The 16,811-nt window shown below is 49.7% G+C and overlaps 1 protein-coding gene across 2 annotated transcripts in view; it reads left to right on the top strand.

Moving 5' to 3' along the window:
- The first annotated feature begins 294 nt into the window (after positions 1-294).
- The window catches only part of PHF12 (PHD finger protein 12), a 26,830-nt gene continuing 10,313 nt past the window's right edge, over positions 295-16,811 (top strand). For both annotated transcript variants that reach the window (XM_015880735.2, XM_015880734.2), the window contains exons 1-6: positions 295-710; positions 986-1,167; positions 12,780-12,852; positions 14,324-14,711; positions 15,281-15,401; positions 16,304-16,436. In XM_015880735.2, coding sequence (XP_015736221.1) covers positions 645-710; positions 986-1,167; positions 12,780-12,852; positions 14,324-14,711; positions 15,281-15,401; positions 16,304-16,436 — 963 coding nt within the window. In that variant the 5' untranslated portion in view covers positions 295-644. The remainder of the gene's footprint in view (positions 711-985; positions 1,168-12,779; positions 12,853-14,323; positions 14,712-15,280; positions 15,402-16,303; positions 16,437-16,811) is intronic.

Raw genomic sequence — 16,811 nt, 5'->3', positions numbered from 1 at the left:
CGCTGTGCGTCATGACGTCATCACGCCGCTCTCTCTCTGTCTCACCCCACCCCGGAACGTGACGGTCTCCACGCGCCCGATGCGCATGCGCGAGGGAGGCGCGGGGCGAGCCGGGCGCGGGAGGCGGAGCCAAAAACTCGCGCATGCGCGGTGCCCCGGCGCGCGCGCCGCCTGAGCCGAAAGCGGGGGATGGGCGGCTGCGCGTGCGCAGTGGGAGGCGGGCGGCGGGGCGCGGTCTGCGCGTGCGCGGGCGGCGCGGCGGCGGCGGCGACGGAGGGACCTGAGAGAGAGAGAGAGAGAGAGAGAGAGAGGAGAGCAGGGCGGCGGGGCGGGCGGAGCGGGCACAGCGCTGTGAGGCGGCAGAGCGGGGCCGGCCCCGGCCCTCCTGTGTGCGGCATGGCAGCGGGAGCGGGGCACCCCGCAGCCTCCCCCGGGCCCGGCGGCAGGAGGTGGAGGAGTCCCGGCCGAGCAGCGCAGCGGCCCGTGGGTTAGGCCTCGCCGCAGCCCGCTCCGTTTGAAGGCCGCCCAGTGGGGCTCCCGCTCCCGCCGCCGCCTGTCCCCGTCCCTCCGTCCGCTCCCTCGCTGTGGGGTGGTGGTGGGGGGGGGGTCTCTCGGGGCCGCCCCCCCCCCCCCAGGCTGGATGAATGTGGGAGAAGATGGAGACCAAGACGATCGTGTACGACCTGGACACCTCCGGGGGGCTGATGGAGGTGAGGGGGCGGCGGGGGCGGTGGGGCTGCAAAATGGCGAGGGGACCCCCCCAGCCCCCCCCTCTTTTTCACCATCCCCCCCCCCGGCCCCGAGCCCCGTGGCCATAGAAGGAAGTGAGGCCGCTCGCCCAATCCCCGGTGGGGGCCCTCCCGGGCACGGACGGGGCGGGCTCGGCCTTATCCCGGCCCCACCGAGCCGTGCGCTATGGGGGGCGGTGGGGGGTCAGAGTGCGGGCGGCCCTTAGAGCCCTGTGTGTGTGTGTGCGTGTCCGCAGCAAATCCAGGCCCTGCTGGCTCCCCCTAAGAGCGAAGATGGGGAGAAGAGGAGCAGGAGGCCTGAGAAGGAGCCCAGGAGAAGTGGCAGGGCCACTAACCACGACAGCTGCGATAGCTGCAAGGAAGGAGGGGATCTGCTGTGCTGCGATCACTGCCCCGCTGCTTTCCACCTCCAGTGCTGGTAAGGCTCCGTGCTCCCGCCCTCCGGGTCTGTGTCCCTGCATTGGGGCCCCCGTTAATTGCCTGCCTGGGAGCGGGGGAAGCAGACAGAGCTGTGAGCCCCGCTGTGCTCCGTGCCCACCGCTTCCCCCCTTTCAAAGCCACCGATCCGCACCTAAAACCTCATCCGGACGCCTTGGTGGCGTGGGCACGCTGACCCCAGGCCCTCCTTTCTTTCTGTGCCCAGAGGCCTAAAGGAGAAGCCAGGCCTCAGTCTGCCCGCTGCCTTCCTCCCCGCCTGCGCCCGACTTCCCCTCCTCTCTCCTCCAAACACATCCCCGTCCTCCCCAGGAGGGATTCACCTCCCCCCAGTCTCATCCTTGAGGGGATTCTCAGTGCTATCCCTGCTCTGGGCCCGGCCATCCCGGTGCTTCCGTGCTGCAGCGGCTGCTGGGAATAATGGAGGTTGCTGTCTCTGTGTCTCCCTGCCTCACTGTTTACAATATGGCGACCTTCCTTTAAATTATATTTTTATTCTCAGCGCCATTTTGGCTGCATATGTGACTTCCAAAGCCTTGCAGCTCTTCCTGAGTATCTCAGTGGTGAAAATACCTTCCCTGCAGTAATTCAGGGCTCCGGACTTTATAGATTGGCTCGGCTTATTTCTTTCCCTCCTTTTTCCTTCCCTCCTGATTCCATAGACATACTTATGTTATCCGTGTGCTGTGAATTTCGGGTTAGCCGGGCTTTCTTGCTTGGAGTTGTGCAGCTTGGTTGATAAAAGCAGATCTTTTTGCATGCAAATCTGGAGCTGGAGGTTCGTGGGGAGGAGGAGGCGGCCGTGACTCTGTTCGGTGGAGGCTGCAGCAGGGAGGGCTGTGGGGCCTCACCTCGGCCCTTCCCATACACACAGCACAAAGCCAAGCCTCAACTTTGCCCAGCAGAGCCGTGCACCAGGAGATGCAATGGGGGCTGCAGTGCTTGTTCTGCTCGCTCAACAGTTGACACAGGCTGAGGGTTAAATTAGCACAGCCAGAGTGGATAATGGAGTGGAGGAGGGAGCGGGGCGAGTCAAACAGCTGGAGCTCAGGCGTACCAAGTATTCTTCCTTAGGGGAGATTTTTTAACCACATTCCTTTCTCTCTTTCATGCTTTGGAGCTTTCTGTGTGCTACCCCATTACATCTGTCTCTATATAGATATATTTTTCCCCCTATTTCCCCCCCCCACACACACTCCCCTTTGCACGGTGGTTATGCCTCGTTTCTCTGCTAACTTCAAGTCTCTGAACACTTATTAAACTGATTGCTGATACCGGGAGAGCTGAGTGTGTGCGGTCGCAGTTGTGCAGGGAGTGTCCCGTTAGCAGCACACAGCCAGACCAGCCCAACAATGCTGTAGCGAGCAGCCATGACATCATCCCTCCTGCCCTGAGGAAGTGCTGCTGGTGGTTGGGCACATCCTCTGCACTTACTAAAATGACACCGACTTTATTTTCCCTCCAACCTTCTCTGGGCTTAAATTTAAGTGTTTTTTCCCCTTATGTTAAATGTAGTTGCTTTAAACTCGATTGTTTGCTTACAGATGCATCCCAAGCCTTCTCTTGCAGAGGCTTCACGCTTGGGTTTTCAGATGGAAGGGCTGTGACTAACGCTGCAAAGTTTAATTGACTCCGAATCCTGGCTCATCCTAACTGTAAATGGGTCCGTTCTGTGCACGGTGAAATCTGGCTATGATTCATGACTTAATTTGGCAAGATTCTTGTAGCCAGTGGGAAATGCTCATGTAAATCAGCCATGCAGAGAGGTTTGGCTGGACTCAAGTTGGTTAAGTGATAATTACAGAAATTCTTTGGTTAACTAGTCACCCTTCAGGACAGAAGCAGAAGGTGCAGCTCTGGTTATTCCTTCTCCCTTTTGTTGTTCCATTCCTTGGGCTATCACTGAGCGCTCAGGAGCAGCAGAAGCCCCAGCCCTGTGTTAAAGCCTTGGATCAAACCAGGTTGTCTCAAAGCGATGCTTAGCTTTTATATCCATGTTTTCTTCCCTTCACCTTCTGCATGTTGCATAAAGTAAACTTCCGTTCAGGATAGAAACTCGGGCATAAAGGCAGCACTTGAAACTTCCTTTCTGCCTTTATTTAATGATTGTTTTTCTTTAAAGAATAGCAGCTGTAATGCAGTGTTTGCTGAAGTGGTTTTTGTGTAGCAGTTTAGCTCTACTGGCTGAATTGTGTTGGCAGCTGAACTGTTCACTTAATATTTATTGTCAGCTTTCGTGCTAGGTTGCATTTATTATCCATAGAGGAAAAAAAAGAGGGCATCTAATTGGCCAAGGAATTGTAATCAGTCAATAAAAGGGGAGGTCAAGGTGTGCTCAGCGCAGAGACAACCCCAGCTGTGTCCTCAGAGCAGTTTCATTTCTGCCTATGTAGAAACGATGCTCCGTGGCACTGTGCTGTGTGAACCTGCTTGCTCAGAATCCCCCAGGCTTCCAGGCATCACATCTCTCTGATGGGCAATAACAAGCTGTGTGGGTGCACAGTGGGAATGGCTGCTCTTCTTTAGGTGAAAGGGCCGGCGTGGTTCAGCTGTTGGGATTTCAGCTCTTCTTACAACACAGAGTCTTTGGTGTAGGACTCCAGGTACTGAGAGGGTGCTGCAGATACAAGGACTGGTGGGAGGGATACGGGGGTGTGCAAAACCCCTTCAGATTCATCACCTTTGAGTTACTATCACAGACAGGTGATTGTCTTCAGCTTTGAATTTCTCCTTGAAAACAGCATGTGATTTTTTTAGCCCCTAAATCTGCCTTTGCTTGTGCTGTTTGCCTGGATCCTGCTGCCTGTGTCCTGGGGCAGCGTGTGTTTTCATTCTGATGTTGTCTTAACTCAGGCCCCTGTGTTTCATCTTCACTCATCTGAAAAAAAAGAGAAGTTTTATTTTCCATTACTCCTTGTTATTCATCCCCATTTATTATCCTCCTCCTCCTGAGTTTGTGATTGTTCAAGTTCCTCTTATTTTCTTACGCCTGTTTGCAAAGTGAGTGATGTTGCAAATTCATTATGGCGTCAGCAGAGGATTAGAAAGATCCCTGGGAGAGGAGAAGTTTAGTTAGCAACAGGGGGAGGGGAAGAACACAGCCCAGCCCTGTGCTTCTTTTCAAGCCTCACTGTGTGGAGGAGCCCACTTAGAGCTGCTCACCCAGCAGAGTACTGCTGTTCACCTCCTCTTATGATCATATGGAAGCATTGCTAGCATGGCAGAGTGACCTGAGCTGCCCCAGCCCCACCACAGCAAACAGACAATGCCATGCAGTGATGCTGCCCAGCACTGTGCTTCCCTTTGCTGCATCTGTGGCTCTTCTGGGAGAGATACGCCGTGTCCCCGCTGGGTCCTGCAAACCCCATCAGCCTTTCTGCAGCACTTGCCTCTTTATGTTTATATTTGGAGCGTTTGGCTCCGTTTCCTCTGTGCTTTGGCAGTCTTCTCCCAAGTGCTGTCGTCGAAGAACTGGAGTAAAAGAGCTGCGAAGAGAAGAAGATGAAGCTGGGCTAAGCCTGAGTCTTGCATATTTTCTGTGAGTCACATCAGTTAAACTCTTTGCACGTAGAATGGAAAAAAGTTGTGTTTAACTGTAGGACATTAGTAACTCTTTCCTTACTGTATTCAAGTCTAAAACGTCCTGCCTTATCTCGGCATCTGGTCTAGCTGTGAGTTTGCATAAATATCTGCATAAATATCCATTCTGTGTGAACAGTGAGGAGGAAAGCATTAGCCTGGCTATTGTCTTTGCTATTCATGCCCCTCAGGTGATGCTTTGGTCACCTCCTGCTTTCAGGTGAAGCTTTGAAAGGCCCAAAGCATCTGCAAGGAGCATCAGGATGGCCAGAAAGCTGCCCTGCAGGCTGATTTAGCCCTAGGAAAAGTGGTAAGCTGGGAAAGCCAGCAGCTTATTGTGCATCTCTGCTTGTGGTATTTCAGCACTGTTGGGGCCACTGTAGTCTGGATCCCGAAGCAGAAGGAAGCAGTTGCTCTGGCCTGGTTTCTCTGTGCAGAGGGTCACTGCGCATGTGCCTGCAGATGTGGTAACATGATCGGTCTTGGCAGTTCTCTGAAGCAGAGTTGTACCAATGAAATCTTTTTGCTCTCCTTATTTTTGTCTTAAATCTCTCGGTGCAAGACCAGATAAGGTCAAGCTAAATGTGTGACCTTAAGCTGAGGGTACCAGGAAACCACTGACAATAAGAACTTCATGAATTAATCTTCATTTTTGGCGACCAGCACATCACAATCCTCACTTGCTTGTGTTAAACCCAGCGTGGGCAGGAGAGCTGCACTCACACCACATCGTGGGCCACAGCAAAGCAGTGAGCTCACAAAGCGTTGCGATGCTCTTCATATCAACAAGGGGGATGTTGAACTGCTTCACTTATGCTTTGTCTTCAGGCACAGCCCTGCATTAGGTCGAACATCCATAATCCAAAGGGCATGAGGCTGTTATTAAGGATGGTTCTCCACTGTCTTGTCCATAGGCTTGGTAAGGTGCCACATTTATGTTGACCAGACTCTGGAGCTCAGAACTCTTTTATTCCTGCTGTTGTGGAGTCGGTGTTTGAGTTGCCCTGTAAAAGCTGTGCTGGTGGCAGTGGCTCATTGGGAAGCAGTGCGCGTGGCCTCGTTAGCTGCTCCTCCTGCTATGTCAGACCTGCAGGCATGACTCACGGGAGCGTTTGAAAACATGGAAAGGTCTTCCCAGAGGAATTCCAGCTCCTCCAGGCATTTGCAAAGGAAATTCTTAATTGGATTAGATTCATAATGCTAATCTGCTAATGACTGTTTGTTATGGAGATCTTAGTGCTATCCTGTAAATATATTCACCTTGTGCCTTTTTATCGCACACAAGCTCAGTGCTGTTAAGATTATACAGCTGCCTGCAGATCTTACAGCTGGGAATGGGAGAAGGACCACTGTGGGTAGAACACAAAGTATAATGCTCTCATGATTCTTTCTGCTCTCTGTTTACCCAGAGCTGCTTTAGATGGGGTAGGAAAAAGGGATCTGCAGGTGTGGCTGTTAAGCTGTGTTGGTTCTACACTGACTCTGGTACCTGGCAGGTTCTAGAGCCTTTCCTGTGCCCTGGAGCCCTGTTTGTGGTCAGGTGGGTAGGAACGAGCTGGAATCCACTGGGATGAAAGCAGTTACTTACAGGAAAGAGATGTATCTTCCTGACGGCAAGTGTTGCAAAGTCTGAGCCTTCAGGGAACGCTGCCTGTTGGAATATAAATCACATGTAAGAATGACTACCTGTTGTTGTTGGTTTTTAACCACTCAGGAAGTAAGCTTGGACTTCAGCAAATGCTAATGTATCTCCGAATATAACATGGCTTTGTTCTAGGGATATGGAGTGCTGGATTCAATATCTTGCCACGTCAAGTTACTGGCGAACCTTGGGATTTTACGACGTGGTCAGAGGAGGCTTTTAGAGCAGTCAGTGCCTGCAGCCCCACAGCAGCTCAGCGCCTGCCCAGCTGTTGGAAGGAAGGCTGCAGTGTCTGTGTAAGCTGAGTAAAAACACTGTAATACCTTCCCTTTAATGAAGGAGCTGACGGGTATCAGTAGTCAGGTGGTTCCATTCCCTTTTAGGGTGTGGAGTAAATGCTTCCTAGAGTCAAAAAGAAGGAAAGGAATGCTATAAATCATTTGGTGTGTCAGATCTCCAGCACAAAAAGTGTCTCGGGGCAGCTGGGGGGAACGCAGAGCCAAACCCAGCACTAACCTATTTCTGCTGACGTCTGCTCTGCACGAGTCACTTGAAGTAAACTAGATGGAGCTGGAGATTACCCACTTTGAACCCCGCAGAAAGCAGTGGCCTGAGGATGCAATTTGGCAGGCTGAAAAACCCATGCTGAATTCCTGGCAAGCGGGAGTGATTGGTGTGAAACACCTGCCTACAGCCACTGACTTGGGGCAGGCATCACGTGAGCTTCCCGGAGATCTGAGGCTAGAATAGCAACGGGAGCAGGATGTGAAGGTGATCGGGAAAGGCAGAAGGGATTTATACCCTCTCTTAAGGGTTTTTTGGGGGCTGGGAGTGGAGGGATGTCTGTATTGCTCTTCATTTCCCTTTCCTCCCCAGCATTCTTGGGAAAGCCTGGCCCACACGTAGGTGTCAGAATTATAGCTCACTTGTGTCTGTGTGGAACTGAATTCATATTTTTTTGCTTTTATGGTCTTGTGTCTCAGCTTCCTCTGATGTGCTGCTTTCTCTGCTTTTGGTCTCTCTTTGCCACCTTATTGCTTCCGTCCTTTCAGCCCCTCTCCTTTGAACACGCTCAGTATCACTAGGGCTGAATGCGTTCACCTTTCAGAAACCTCTCAAACCCGTGTTTTCATTTCTTTTCAGTAGAGCTGTCTCTTCATTTATTGTTCTTTCGAGGCGGAATTGGGTGAACTGGCTCTCACTAGAGCCGTGTTGTTCCTCAGCCCTGTTTCTTTTCCCTGTTGCTTCCCTATGTGTCATCCAGCTTTGAGAAGATGACTTCTAATCTGTTAAGAAGCCGGTGCTATAGAGATCTGAGCACTTAATGATGAATGTGGCCATTGAATTCAGGCTATTGTTACCATTGCCTGCAAGGAGCCGTGCATGGGATAGAATTGAGATGTGCAAAATGTCTGAATTTCAGAGTGTGACCCAAATTTCCCAAAGTCAACAAGTCTTCCCATTGACTTCTGAATAGAAACACAAAGGCAGACAGTTCACTTGCAGGTGTGCTCCAAGTCACAGAATTCAAAAGCAGCCAAAAGCTCATTTAGAAACAAAACAACAGCAAACAGAAGAAGACAACTGGAGGGCACGTTTATTTATATAGATACATACTTTTGTGTATATGGAAATCCAATATCTTAAAAACCTGTTCTTCCTTTAATTTTTTTCCTACTGTTAATGAGAGTAATAACTAATGGCTTGCCTGGGGACTGGTCTGTAGGCTGGGTTCTTCCTATGAATAGAAGCAAGCAATTACATCAGGGGATCACATGTTTACCTGTGGCTTAACTGCTTTATTGGACGCTCCTGATCCTCAGGGCTGAGGCAGAAAGCTGCACTTCAGTGTATGGAGGAGGAAGAAGTGTGCAATGAATGACGTGTTGGGATGTGGAATACCTGGCGACACCAATATAGCATACCTTTATCTTTCCTTACTTGCATCTTGCTTCTCGCTATCTGGCTGTATCACAGTGTTTTAATCCTGCCTCTGTTCTCTGTCTGCTGCTCAGCCTTTATTTCTAACTCTGTTTGAAAGGCAAGTGCTGAGCAGAGGCACTGTTGGCAGGTGATGGGATGATTGGTGTGAAATGGCCATTTCTGTTCTCCTTACTGAGTGACAGCCAAAGCAATCACATGCTGACCTGTCCGGGATGTCCATCTCTCCCTGCTAGATGTACAAACATCTCCCTGCCTTTATATACACATTCAAGACTTTGACTTCAGAGTAAACAAACTGACGCTGACTGCTGTTAAGCTTTTTTCCACTCGTTTCCTCTGGGGAGGAGAATCTGGACTACAGATGAAAGTACAGCAGCAGATGCACGGCCATTAGCATGGACTGGCTGTAAGTAGGTATAACATATGCAAGGTGTGAGCCTACCAGAGTCCAGAAAGCTCCAAAACCATTAGTTTGGATGTGATCAGGTCATATTTAGAGCTCACTGAAGGGCTCATGTGAAGTTTGCTGATCCCTGCTTTGCTGCTTGTGTTCAGCAGCAGCATCGCTGCTTGTACTCTGAGCATCGGGATGTCCATTTTAATGAGCAGATGGAGTTTGAAGAACTTGCTGCAGAACTTCACTGCTCCATCTGTACCGAGGAGCCATCCTGGCTACCAGAACAGAGGGGAGAGCTGTGGGCGCTCCTAATAATTACCTTTAGGGTAATGATGTCTTGCTTCCATCTTCACAGCAGATAGCAAGCTCTTTGACCTGAGACTCGCAGCAGGAAGGTAAGAGAGTTGCAGCACAGAAGAACCCTCACCAGGCTGCAGCTGCTGCCTGCTTTGTGGTTTCTGCCTGCAGCAGGGTCTCCAAACACCCTGTTCCAGGTGTCCTTCTGCAGGGGTTTGGAGCAGTTGTGAGCAGGAGCGTGTAACTCAGGCTCGGTAACACTGTTTCAAAGGACTGGATGTGTAAATGATGCAACCTTCTCTGTTTCTCAATGGGTCGCTTGTAATGTGCGGACAGTGCAGTTGGTTTCCTGGTTTGTTTTCGTTACGGCTGCCATTGAGGCCCTGCTGGAGGATGCCAGGGAGCCTTGTTCCTTAGGAAGCCAGTGGAACAGCTGTACCTCTATCCATCACTGGGATAAATAGGATCCAACAGCAGAGCCGGATGTTTCTTCCTCTGTCTTATTGGCAAACGTAACCGGCATCCTTCCTTGTCAGCCTGTCATTGAGTCCTGGTGAGGTAATTAGAAGATTTTTGCTGAAAACAAGTGGAAATCAAAGAGAAGTTCCTTAAAGAGGCTCCATTGGACACCAGGTCGTCCTCCTGCTGCCATTACCTCGGAGCTGCCCATCCCCAGGGCTGCCAGCCCAGATGGCCATTAGGAATGCCACGTGGAAATAGCTCCTGGTTAGCTGCTAACTGGTTCCTTTGAGAGCTGAGCCCGGTTTGTGCTGAAGAAGGTGCCATTCTTTGACTATTTGTTGACTTTCTTGTCGAGGTCAGCAAAGTAAAGAGTAATTAAGGGGCATTAGACTAACAACGGGCATCTGATCCACCAGAGCTGCAGAGTGTGAAATTAAAAAGCAGAGTGGCTTCGTGCTATTGTTTGCTGCATAAAAATCTCCCAGCGTGCAGATGACTCCTGAAGATTTCATCACAGCCATTTCAATGTTAGTTGTGAAGCTCTGCATCACAGCCAGCCTAAAAGGGGCATCTCCTTTGATTTCCAGAGGCTTTGCAGGAGTTGTTCTTGCAGATGTTTGGATGGGTGTGAACTTTGAAAGTCACTCTGTTTCCGAGCTATCTTTGTGTTGAATTCAGTTTGTCCTCTGGGTGGATTTGATTTGGGTCTCACCAAACCCCTGCAGGTAAATTGGGCCTCAGTGACAGCAACAACAGGAGACTTGTGCAGCAGAGCAGTGTGTGCTTCCAGGAGATCACGTTGGTGCTGCACTGCACGGCTCAGGTCCTGCTGGCAGCAGGATGCAGCGGCTGGAGGGCTGCATGCTAATGAATGCCTGAAGGATGAGGGGAAAGCAGCCCTGTGCTCCTGCCAAAGCACCGCTCCTTACCTCGGCTTGTGGAGACCAAATGCCTTGCTGGGATTTCAAGATGAGTTTCACTTAACGCTTACGGTAAAAGGTTGAGGAATGTGGTCATAGCTGGGCAATTAAAGCAGCATTCTTCAGCGCTTCCTTGGCTTTATGTTAAGACGCAGGAAACGCTCTTTCCGTGCGGAGGGGCCGCCAGTCCGGGTGCAGCATTCATCAGTCTTTGTTAGTGCAGCGAGCTGCCTTGATGAACAGTTCATTAACCAGGAGAAGCAGAATCGCTCTTTTAATGCACTGCCGTGGCACTCAGGCCTTAACAGCGAGCACAAAAACTCAGGGGGTGAAGCTGGGAGCTCCAGCCTTGCACTGACACTCATCTTTCCCAGCCCTTTGGGTAGAAGCATTGCTTTAAATGCTGCTTTGTGAGAGCTTTATTTAAGATTACTGTGTGCATAGGATCCCGTGGTTGTTGTGCAGCTTTAAAAACAAACCCATCCCAATAGCTTGCACGTTTAGGAGGAAACCCCTCCTAACTCTTCTGGGCAGCTCCGAAGGTTTGCTGCGGTATTAATTTGTTTCATTATAAAATATGTAAGGTGAAGGTAACAGTTAAAACCAATGCCCCGAGGCCTTGGCAGCTCGTGGCTGGCTGGCATCATGCTGGGATGGGGCAGGCGTGTTCCCAGCCGTCGGGGCACGCACGGCGGCGGCTTCAGAAGCACAGATCCACCAGAAATAAAGCAAAGTCTGTGGGTTCCTGGTCCCTGGGGTGCTGGGAGGAGGTAGGCCGGGAGGATCCGTGCTGACTGTAGTGCAGACCTAAGGGCTCTGTTTTTAGCAGGATTAAACCCGAGCTGTTCCCAGGCCCACATTGGGACTGAGGCTGCAGCAAGCACCAGGAGGTGGTTGGTTCTGCTCCTCCTAACCACCCTTTTCCTCACTGCTATCAGCAGCTGATTAGTTTGGGGCAGGCATTTGAGGCTTCCTGGGAAGCACTTGGTAGTCAGGGCTTCAGTGCTGTCGTCTAGAGCCTGATCTCTTGTTCATCCAAACCCTCCAGGAAATGAGAAACATAAGCTGCAGGTATGTTGCTGCGTATCCACCGAGCGCTGCCTTTCTGGAGCGCCCGGAACATTGAGGCCTCTGCAACCCTGCTCCTCAAAATGGCTGCCAGATGTGTTGGCTCCGCACAGCTCCCATGAGCCTGACACCACGAGTGCTGAGGTTGTTACCAGCTTCATCCTGGCAGTGTTTTTCCTTCAGGCCTCCAGCAAAAAGCACTGCAGGGCTGTGAGCACCGCACGGCGGCTGCGGCACCTTTGTCGGAGCAGCAGCGTGCGCAGCATTGAGACTTTGTTTAAACAAAAGAAGCGTGTTTGTTGGGTGGGTTTTTTTTTAGCTCAAGCTTGTGAGCCCAGGCTGAAACACCCTGCGTGATTCCCTTGTGCTGGGGAAGCTGCAAGCTGGCTGCCTCTGCTTGCATGGCTTCTTAGCAGGGCTATTGAGCTCCGTACCCATGTGGCCATGCAGCAATCACCTTGTGACCCAGCTGTAGGTGTCCCTGTTCACTGTAGGGGGGGGTTGGACCAGATGGCTTTTAAAAATCCCTTCTAGCTCAAACCATTCAATGATTCTGTGTCACTGCTGCTGATGTGGAGCTGCCAGGCCCTGTGAGAGCACATCACTTGGGCATGGGGGGTAAATGTGCTTAGCAGACTTTGTGTCATTATCTCCAGCATCGATAGGCAGAGCTTTTAGAGGTATATCTTAAAGCCACGCTGCGTGGTAACTAGCTGTTTATCTGACAGTGTGGATGTTTCTCTTGCAGCAGTCAGCAGTTTGCTGAAATAACAGAACTTAATGATAAAGAGGTGTTGGAAAGTACTCGAGCTAGTAGGATTTGTAGGGGAAGCGTGGCATCCAACATATGCTGCTCTGCCTTTAAGGGAGGAGAAAATAGTCCTCCTTCCTCCTTCATTTAATTTGCTTTGATGGGAATGTCCTTTTGACGTGATGCTGTTTTTATAGTAAGTACAAGTCCATGTGAGTAGGATGCATCTCATGCTTGGTAGGCGAGGCAGGCTGTATGTGGTGGCACTTCTAAGAGTGTTTGGGCTGTTTTAAGGTGGAGGTTGATTCCCACCACAAAGTTGTTGTGCCCAGGCATGGAGTATGAGGAGCACTGTCTGTTTCCCTTTGCTGTTCAATACTAAGTCTGAACTTCTAGAGCATTCTTCACAGTGGAGATGAAATGGATGTCATGGAAGACAAATGTCACCAGTGACAGAGCTGCCCTGACTCGGGCTACGTGGAGATGAGACGTTCCAGAAATAACAGTAAAGCTTTGCTTTGTGTTTCTCTTGCAGCAACCCTCCGCTCAGCGAGGAAATGCTGCCTCCAGGGGAGTGGATGTGTCACCGCTGCACCGTGCGCCGAAAGGTAAAGGCTCTTGTGAGAAGTGTGCTCTCTGCCTCTCAGCTGTCCGTAACCGTATCATCTCCTTCATGTCAACCTACCTAGTGCCGGAGTTGCTCTTCACACTTATGGTAACAAAGAGCTTTGGTTAGAAAAGGCTTCAAGAAATCCAAGGTGTACTGATGAAACCATCCTGATCACTTTAATATTGTTACTGAGAAGCACAAAACTGAAGCACCTGTGTCAGGCTGTGCCCTTTCAACTGCTTTCCTTTTCTCCTGTTATGGAAAGGAGGGAGAACTGAGGCACAGAGGGAAGGGCTGCCGTGCTGGAGGTGGTGAGTTGCCTGCAGGTACAGCAGGAGTCCTGATAATGCAGCTTTAGCATCAGGGTTGTGATTGTGGTTAATGTGTGTGGTTTTTTGTTGTTTTTTTTTAAAAGAAATGTGACTTCACAGCAGTTGCACATCAGCAGAGGGTGAAATCACAGTGAGTTGTGATTTCCTGGGCTGTTGATCAGGATGGGGAGATGACTGGGCGAGATTGTGGCTCTTCTTTGCCTCAGTACTCTTTGTCCAGGAAACTGTCTTGCACAATGTAAACATCACTGGGACTACATGAGACTGTGTAGCACAGGGTTTAGGAGCTCTGCTGAGCTGTCTAGCAGTTCTTCTCTTGATGTAACACCCAAAACAGATCTTTTGTTACCGAAGCAATTCCCTTGTTACGTTTCCAGGGTTTTGCTCAGGCATCTGCTGACAGCAAAGATGAAGGTCACCAATGTAATAATATTAATATACATTTCAAAAGCACAGCACCGATGGAAAGACTTCCCTGCATTGAAAGTCTCTCCCTTTACAGACCATTCCATAGTGATGGAGTAGATGGGTGCTGGCAGGCATTGGGGGATGGTGCTCAGCTGCCCCTCCTTGCAGAACAGACCTCTCCGTGATGGCATTGTATTGTTTTCCTCTGCTGCAGTTCTCTCTGCCCACCTTGTTCACGAGTCCTGGTGTCAGGAGATAGCAGTGTTTTTTATGTTGTGCTCGTATTCTCCAGCTGACCTTCTCATTCTGTAACAGGTTTGGATGCACTGCCAAGGTTAATAGACTGCATTGGCAATGAATGACCTACTGTGGAGATTCAGTGTTGGCTAGCAAAGTAAACAGAGTTGTCTGATAAGACAGGTACTTAGGACTAGATGCTGCGGATCAGTGTCCTGATCTGGACTCAAGTACAGCTGTCCTGAGAGGGAGAGATGCTCATTTTCTTCCCTATGCTTGGTGTTCCCTTCTGCTGTTTTGTCATCTGTATGTTTTTGTCATCTGCAATCAAACTGCTTTTGCTGGGTCGAGGCTTTAGTGTCTTCACAGGTGAAGTTGTAGTAAGTGGCTCAAGCTTTTTCAGATGCTTTCTGCCTTCGGTTGCTTGTTTGTCAAGGTTGATGTGCTTTGTTTGTGGCCTCCATGATAAGCCTGCCTATTCATCTCGTGCAGAAGCGAGAACAGAAGAAAGAGCTGGGGCAGGTAAATGGATTGGTGGACAAATCTGGGAAAAGGACCACCTCCCCAACCAGTGACGCAGACCTGTTGGACAGGTCTAGCAGCAGCATCAGGGCTAATGCGCATGCCAGGATCTTGGAAAGGAGAGCAAGCCGGCCTGGCACTCCCACATCCAATGCCAGCACCGAGACCCCCAACTCAGAGCAGAATGATGTCGATGAGGACATAATTGACGTGGATGATGACTCTGCCATTGCAGAAATGGACTGTGGGCAGCCCCAGCTGAAGCGACCCTTTGAGCTTCTTATTGCTGCTGCCATGGAAAGGAACCCAACGCAGTTCCAGTTGCCGAATGAATTGACCTGCACCACAGCACTTCCAGGTGAGCAATGGGTTTCCCAGTGTTGGTGGAGTTGTCTACATCCTGCTGCCATCTTGCCTTTTTTCCCTCTCCACTCCTTGGTGGTTGTGACTTCAGTGATAGTGGTGAAAGCAAAAGGTGTCCTGCTGTCCTTGGTTCTCATCCAGCCGTCCAACAGTCCTCATCTAACTGCAGCAGTAGGTGGCCTCTGGTTCCCCAGGATGTGGGGACGCTGCCAGTAGCTCCGTCTGCATTGAAATAGATTTGTTCTGCATTGAGTCAAGTTTAGATCACCCATCTGAAGAGTTTTCCAGTTGTCCCATTGATTGATTTTAACTCTTGGTATGATAACTTTATCAAGTAATGACTTAATTGTTTCAGTGACTCCCTATGTATTAAGCTTGAAGTATGCCTACCTACAGCCAATCTCTGTCACTTAAATCTAGATTTAGTGGTTGATAAGAGCTCCTCTAAGCAGCTCCTTTTTTGGCTGTTCTGTTTGCTTCTTTCTGAGCTGATTATACGAATCTACCAGGAAGCAAATCTCTGCTGTGTGGGTAACCCAAAGCTTTTTCTTAATTTCCTTTCAGGTACCAGCAAGAGGAGGAGAAAGGAGGAAACCACAGGAAAGAATGTCAAGAAAGCACAACACGAGTTAGACCACAATGGTTTGGTTCCCTTGCCGGTCAAAGTCTGCTTCACATGCAACAGGTACTTAACTCTTCCAGGGAAGCTGTTTGGTGTAACTGCACCTTTCATGGGAGCAAAGTTCTTCCTGAATAAAAGGTGACCAGCCTCTTAGCTTTCCATTTTCCTTCATCACTTGCTTACAGTCTTCTACACAAATAAGGGACTAATAACCTTTGCTAAATAACAGATGCTTAACGACAAGCATAGCCATGACTTGTGCAGTATTGCATGGCTGTAAAGGTTTTAAAGTGTAGCCTGAAGAGATTGAGCCATCTTGCCTTTGGTATTTTTCTACTAAGAAAAAAAAAATCTCAAGTGACGGTGGTTTAAAAAGCAGAGATGTTTGTTTATGGTTCATAAAGAAAGAATGTGAGGAGGTGACCTTTAGGAAATAGAAATATACAGAGAGAGCTAAAAGCCCAAGGCAAACAGGAGTATTGTGCAGCAATGGTAAATCTTAAAACTAGTTTAAAGTACTGCTGTGTTTTTTATGACTGCAGAAACAAACACACCGATATATCCCTACTCCAAATGTCAGCAGAACCAAAAAGGTACTTTGGGAACCCAGTCAGAGTGAGTTTTAAGTCTTGCTGTAAATGAAGGCACTTATAACCACTGCATAAGATCAGCTTGAGAAGTTGCCTGTGTGAATCTGGACAGGTGCTGCTTTCCAGCACCAGCATCTCCTGCCAAAGGACCAAGAAACCCACATGTGCTTGGTCAAGTCCCTTCACCTCCAGCGGGTCTTGCAGAGTGTCCATAAGATCAAGTTACAAACCTGAAGCTTAATTTTAGATGCAAGTAACGTAGCATGTGGGATTTGGTGGGGAAAGATAAGCTGATGTGGTTAGCCAAGCTTGCCCTGCATGTTCACATTATACTCTGTTCTGCATGAGAAATGAGATGTGGCTCTCTCTTTGCAGGAGTTGCAGAGTGGCACCTCTCATTCAGTGTGATTATTGCCCACTCCTGTTCCACATGGATTGTCTGGAGCCACCTCTTACTGCCATGCCTCTGGGTAGATGGATGTGCCCAAATCACATAGAACACGTGGTGGTAAGCAGGACTATGATTGCAGTATGGTAACCGGATGCTGGAATGGAACCTGGCAGGTCCATTAGAGGATAAAGTACAACAAATGTAAAACAGCTTCTGAGCTCTTACTGCTCCCTGTAATGCTTGTAAAGCTCCTGCTGCAAGCAACGTGCTCTCCAAAGGAATATGGTGCTGCTCTCTGCAATAAAATACAAGGATGGGGGAACTCCTTCCTGTAACTGAAGCCGACAGCTCTGAGTGTGACTCACTGGCAGTTTGTCTGGTTTTCAGACTGAACTCCTTAAGATCTAGATGAGCTTCCAGAACTGTGATACAAGGCAGCACAGTGCTACAAATAGGGGAAATCATTCTTTGCATGCTTAACCCAAAAAACTG

This window comes from Coturnix japonica, chromosome 19 (assembly GCF_001577835.2).
Source record: "Coturnix japonica isolate 7356 chromosome 19, Coturnix japonica 2.1, whole genome shotgun sequence".
Taxonomy (NCBI): Eukaryota; Metazoa; Chordata; class Aves; order Galliformes; family Phasianidae; genus Coturnix; species Coturnix japonica.
The sequence above is the reverse complement of the archived record's forward strand: the minus strand, read 5'-3'. Positions and strand labels throughout refer to the sequence as shown.